General features: G+C 44.4%; 1 protein-coding gene across 2 annotated transcripts; it reads right to left on the reverse strand.

The window, feature by feature from the left end:
* Positions 1 to 1512: 1512 nt before the first annotated feature.
* Positions 1513 to 5493, reverse strand: LOC121273885 (zinc finger protein 239-like). Of its 2 annotated transcripts, XM_041181033.1 has the most exons (3): positions 5402 to 5493; positions 4955 to 5046; positions 1513 to 2962 (listed from the first exon to the last, which is right to left on the reverse strand). In XM_041181033.1, exon 3 carries the CDS (start codon positions 2843 to 2845, stop codon positions 1922 to 1924), a length of 924 nt encoding a protein of 307 aa, XP_041036967.1. In that variant the 5' UTR covers positions 2846 to 2962; positions 4955 to 5046; positions 5402 to 5493; the 3' UTR covers positions 1513 to 1921. The 2 variants fall into 2 exon arrangements, with proteins under 2 accessions (XP_041036967.1, XP_041036968.1); XM_041181034.1 differs by lacking the exon at positions 4955 to 5046 and having other exon boundaries at positions 5402 to 5474.
* Positions 5494 to 5843: the final 350 nt, after the last annotated feature.

Below are 5843 nucleotides of genomic sequence, written 5' to 3' on the forward strand. Positions count from 1 at the left end.
TAGTGAGGTAGTTGATGTGTTGGTCTTAATTTTCCAAAATTCTGTAGATTCAGGGAAGGCTCCATGAGATTGGAAAATAACAAGCGTAATTCTTATATTCCAAAAGTGGGGGACAGAAATCAGAAAACTACAGGCCAGTTAGCTTAAAATCTGTCATGGGGAAAATGTTAGATGCTAATCTTAATGATGTTATAACAAGACACTAAGAAATATTCAAGGTATTCTGGCAGAGTCAATATGGTTTTGTTAAAGGCAAATCAGGTGCTGTGTATAATGGGGAACTTGTGGATGTGCTGTACTTAGATTTCCAGGAGGCATTTGATAAGGTGCCACATCAAAGATTATTGAGGAAAGTAAAAGCTCATGGTGTAGTGGGTAGCATATTGGTGTGGATAGAAGATCAGCTAGCTAACAGGAAACAGAATAGGCATAAATGTGTCATTTTCTGGTTGGCATGATGTGACAAGTGGTGTGCCACAGGGACCAGCGCTGGGGCCTCAAGTTTTTACAATTTATATAAATGACTTGTATGAAGGGACCAAGGTATGGTTACTAAATTTGCTGATGACACAAAGATAGGTAGGAAAATAAGTTGCGAAGAGGCTATAAAGAGGTTAGAAAGGGATACAGATAGGTAAAGTGAGTGGGCAAATATCTGGCAAATGGCAGAGAATGTGGGAAAATGTGAAATTGTCCATTTTGGCAGGAAGAATAAAAAAGCTTCTTATCTAAATGGTGAGAGATTGCAGAGCTCTGAGATGTAAATGATCCTGATGCCCTAGTGCAGGAGTTGCAAAAGGTTAGTGTGCAGGTGCAGCGAGTGGTTAGAAAAGCTAATAGAGTGTTATTGTTTATTGTAAAGGGAATTGAATATAAATTGGGAGCTTATACTTAAGTTATACATGTCATTGGTGAGATCACATCGGGAATATTGTGTACAGTATTGGTCTCCTTGTTTAAGGAAGGATGCAAATGCATTGGAAGCAGTTCAGAGAAGGATCACGAGGCTAATATCTGGAATGATTGGGTTGTTTTATGAGGAAATGTTGGAAAGGTCAGGCTTGATTCTGCTGGAGTTTAGAAGAGTAAGATGCGACTTGATTGAAACATCTAAGATCCTGAGGGGTTTTGACAGGGTGGATGTGGAGAGGATGTTTCCTCTTGTGGGAGAATCTAGAACTAGGGGTCACGGTTTAAAAAGACAGGGCCGCCCATTTAAGGCAGAGATTAGGAGAATTTTTTCTCTCAAATGGTTGTGAATCTTTGGGATTCTTCCCCAAAAGGCAGTGGAAGCAGAGTCACTGAATATTTTAAAGACAGAGGTAGATTGATTCTTGATAATCAAGGAGGTGAAAGGTTTTCTGAGCTGGCTGAGAATGTGCACCTGAGGTTACAATCATATCAACATGATCTTATTGAACGGTGGAGAAGGTTCGAGGGGCCGAGTGGCCTACTCCTGAATTTAATTTGTGTGTAAATTGTGTGAAAGATATTAAAAAGGCTGGACACAACTTGCGTTTAACACAAAGCTAATTTACTTCACTTTAATCCACAATATTAAACCCTTTAACTGGGCTGGAGTTTATTAACATCAGCAGAAACAGACCCCAATGAAAATCATTCAATCCTGTGAGTGAGTAAAATACAATCAGTGTGGTTACTTGTGAGCTCACTGCAGTGTCAGCAGGTAGGATGACTGAGTGAATCCTGAACCACACTTAGATGAGGTGAATAGTCTCTCCCCAGTGTGGATTCGCTGGTGAACAGTGAGCTGAGATGATTACCTCAGTCCCGCAGTGAGAGCACGGTGTCTCGTTGGTGTCAATAAGTTTTTGGATCATCAGTTCCTGGGAACCCTTAAAGCACTCACCACACTCTGGGCAATTAAAATGTCTCTGGTCATTGTGAACTCGCTGGTGTTTCAACAGGGTGGATGACTGAGTGAATCCCTTTCCACACTTGGAGCAGGTCTCTCTCCACTGTGAGTGCGCTGGTGTTTAGTGAGGTCAGATGAATGTTTGAATCCAGTCCCGCAGTGAGAGCACCTGAACGGTCTCTCGTCAGTGTGAACACGCTGATGGGACATCAGGTTCCAGGAACTTTTATAGCCCTTCCCACAGTCTGAACATTTAAAAGGTCTCTCCCCAGTGTGAGTGCGCTGGTGTACAGTCAGGTCAGATGAATGCTTGAAACCAGCCCCACAGTGAGAGCACCTGAAAGGTCTCTCGTCAGTGTGAACACGTTGATGGGACATCAGGTTCCCGGAACTTTTATAGCCCTTCCCACAGTCTGGACATTTAAAAGGTCTCTCATCAGTGTGAACTCGCTGGTGTGTCAGCAGGCTGGATGACTGAGTGAATCCCTTCCCACACTCGGAGCAGATGAATGGTCTCTCCCCAGTGTGAATTCGCTGGTGTTTAGTGAGGTCAGATGACCACCTGAACCTACTCCCACACTGAGAGCACCTGAATCGTCTCTGGTCTGTGTGAACACGTTGATGGTACATCAGTTCACTGGAGCTGTTATAGCACTTCCTGCAGTGTGGACATTTAAAAGGTTTCTTGTCAGTGTGAACTCGCTGGTGTATCAGCTGGTTGGATAACTGAGTGAATCCCTTCCCACAATGGGAGCAGGTGAATGGCCTCTCCCCAGTATGACTGCGTCGATGAGTTTCCAGCTCTGATGGGTAATAGAATCCCTTCCCACAATCCGCACACTTCCACGGTTTCTCCCTGTGGTGACTGCGCTTATGTTCTGACAGGCCAGACGATTGGCTGAAGCTTTGTCCACACACACAACATGTGTACGGTTTCTCCCCACTGTGAACAATGTTTTTTCCTTCCATGTTCAAAATCCAATGGTATTCAGGTTACGATAAATTGGGTGACTCTGTCAGGTCCTGAGCTGATGTCTGGTTTGAGTTTCTCAACTGCAAATGCTCGTCTTCTAATCCCCTGTGAAACTGATTCAATACAGAAAAAAAGGAGTGAGAGAGAACCCACAAAAACACAAAGGCAAGTTGTGAAATTGAGCTGAATGAATCTGGGAATTTGTCGGGCCAGCACGAGGAAAAAGTGACCATGAAAACTGCTGGATTGTCATAAAAACCCAACTGGTTCACCAATGTCCTTCAGGGAAGGGAACCTGCCACCCAGTCTGGGCCTACACTAGACTCTGGGTTCTATGTGAGGAGGGAGGGGGAGAGAGATGGGAGCAGAACGAATGAAGGAAAGGGATTTTATACATCTATAACTAGAAAGAGTCTCCCAAACCTTCAACCTCCACGACCTAGAAGGACCAGGGTAGTGGGTGTATGTGAACACCATCACCTCCATGTTCCCCTCGAACTCACATACCGTCCTAACTTGCCCGACATCCAGTACTGGATGAACAGAAATTTCCTGCATTTAAATATTGGGAAGACTGAATCCATTGTCTTCAGTTCCCGCTACAAACTCCACTCCCTAGACACCGACTCCATCCCTCTGCCTGCCAACTGTCTGAGACTGAACCAGACTGTTCACAACCATGGTGAAATATTTCACCTCAAGATGAGCTTCCCAACCACATATCTTTGTCGTCTCCAAGAATGGGTTTCCATCTGTGAGGATACTGAGACCTCACACTGTATTTTTTTTTTAGAAAATAGGTATAGATATCCTCATGGCTATTTCTAACATTTTTAAAATTGGACAAAGACCTTTTAAAATGGCTGAAACTGTCTGTGACCACTGAACAAAAGATTCTGTCTGGCATTATTGGAGAAATTTGGAACTTGCTATCTCTGAAGAGACATTCATGACCCACTGTGTGTTGCACAGGCCAATTTCAAAGAGAGCTATACAAAGGCCATCTGCATTTCATAACCCAGGCTGGCCAACAGGAGTCCAACTATCTGCTGCGACAAAGGAAACTGGCACCTTACTTTCAATTCTTAATGTTTGAGACATTTAACCATCTCGGGGGCCCAGATAAGGGATACACATCCCTTGTCAAAGACAAGGTGGGAGTCATGGGACATGGACCTCCAGCTTGTGTAACCAGTAATATTGCCTTGCTGCACTGATAAACTTCAGTGTGCCATTTTAACATCTACAAGCAGCAAACAGAAAAGGTGTTCTGCCCAGATTTAATACCGGGCCACATCTACACTGTTTCTGCTGGAACATCTGTGCCTTCGCCTACAAGACTGATTCATCTCTGCGTAGCTATCTCATCACGTGAAGCCAACTCCATCGGAAAAGTGAATTATACAGCATCAGTTTTCAAACTGCTGACCTCCATGAAATAACACCTCACTGGACTTTGATTCCGGACTCGGGGACCCACTTAAAATACAATTTTTCTCTGCGGCCCCTGCCCTGTAAATCTTTCTTTTCTTCATCCCTTTTTAACTGCATGAATTCAAAGGAGTCACATTGCGATCGCCACCCATGTTTTGGGTGTGTGCAAATGAACTAAGCCTTTGAGTTTGTCCTATCTCGAGTTTACTGTGGGGTTACTGATAGAAATTAGATTGCATGAAAACCGAGGGTTGAAGAATACTTATAAAGAGGGAAGCAAATCAAAAACACCTTTCCTTTTACAACTGGGTGGTGAGAAAAATTACGCTCCCCCCCCCCCCCACCCCCCCCGTCCTGAACACATCTCAATAACATCATTCAACTTGGCCCTGTCTCAGCACGTTTCTGAACTCTCACCCACTCCTTTGTGACCTCTAAACTTGACTGGCTGGCCTCCCATATTCAACCTTTGATGACCTGGAGTTTATCAAAACTTCTGCTGCCTGTGTCCTCTGCACTGAGTCCCATTCACTCATCCTGTCCTCACTGACCTACACAGGCTCCTGGTTAAACAGCAACTCAAATTTAAAATTCTCATCCTTCTTTTCAAACCCTTCCATGACTTTTCCAGTCAAATAGATGTTTGAGTCTTTTTCCACAGACAAACATACTTTCAGGTTCTGATGAATCGAGTGACTCTGTCAGGTTTTGATCTGATGTTTAGTTTGAGTTTCCCGCCTTCAAATCCTGTTCTTCTAATGTCCTGCAAAAAAAAATCCCTCTCAGTCCAAGAATAGAATTTGAGAAAAGACAAACATTTCTCTTGGTTTGAGTTTGCTGTGTGTAAATCCTCTCCTTCTAACCCCCTGTAAAAGTAGTTTCCAAAATCGATTCCTGTCAGTCCAGGATAGAAATTCCCAACATTCTCTCCTCCTGCTACTTAGATGACCGCGCATGCGCCCTGCTGCAGTAACTCGGGCCTCCAGCCTGTCGACGCGGCCCTTCAGCTGTTACCGGGCTGTTCGTTGCTACGCGAGCCCGATACGCTCGTATTCGGCTTTTGAGGCCTCCACTGGGTGTTCATGAAGCCTCCCCACCCACCTCGCCTCCTCCATTACCTTCCAAAACTCGGCCATTTCTCTCCGATTGCACATTCCATATGACCACCTACCCACAGCTGCAGTACCCACACTGCGCATGCACGGTCGGACACTAAACTGCGCACGCGCTATTCCCAATTCGCCTGCGCAAGGGGCTCATTGAGTGAGAATAGGGCACATTCCGTCTCGCCGCGAATCCTGGGTAAGATCACCGCCATTGAAAGGAAATATTATTCAAGCGAAAATTATATTATTTGATCTGATTACGATTGGAGTAATAGGGCCAAGATAGAAAATTATTAAAGCAATTGATGCAGCAGCCAAAGCACATGGAACCTCTGTCCTGGAGTGTGAACAAGTGATTTTTTCCCCCCACATACGAGACATCTAATCTGTGTACTGCCAGAGTGGACTAATTGTGGATCAAATCCTTTGAACTTTTACAGCTGGAGCTTTAACA

This window comes from Carcharodon carcharias, assembly GCF_017639515.1.
Source record: "Carcharodon carcharias isolate sCarCar2 chromosome 27 unlocalized genomic scaffold, sCarCar2.pri SUPER_27_unloc_2, whole genome shotgun sequence".
Classification (NCBI taxonomy): Eukaryota; Metazoa; Chordata; class Chondrichthyes; order Lamniformes; family Lamnidae; genus Carcharodon; species Carcharodon carcharias.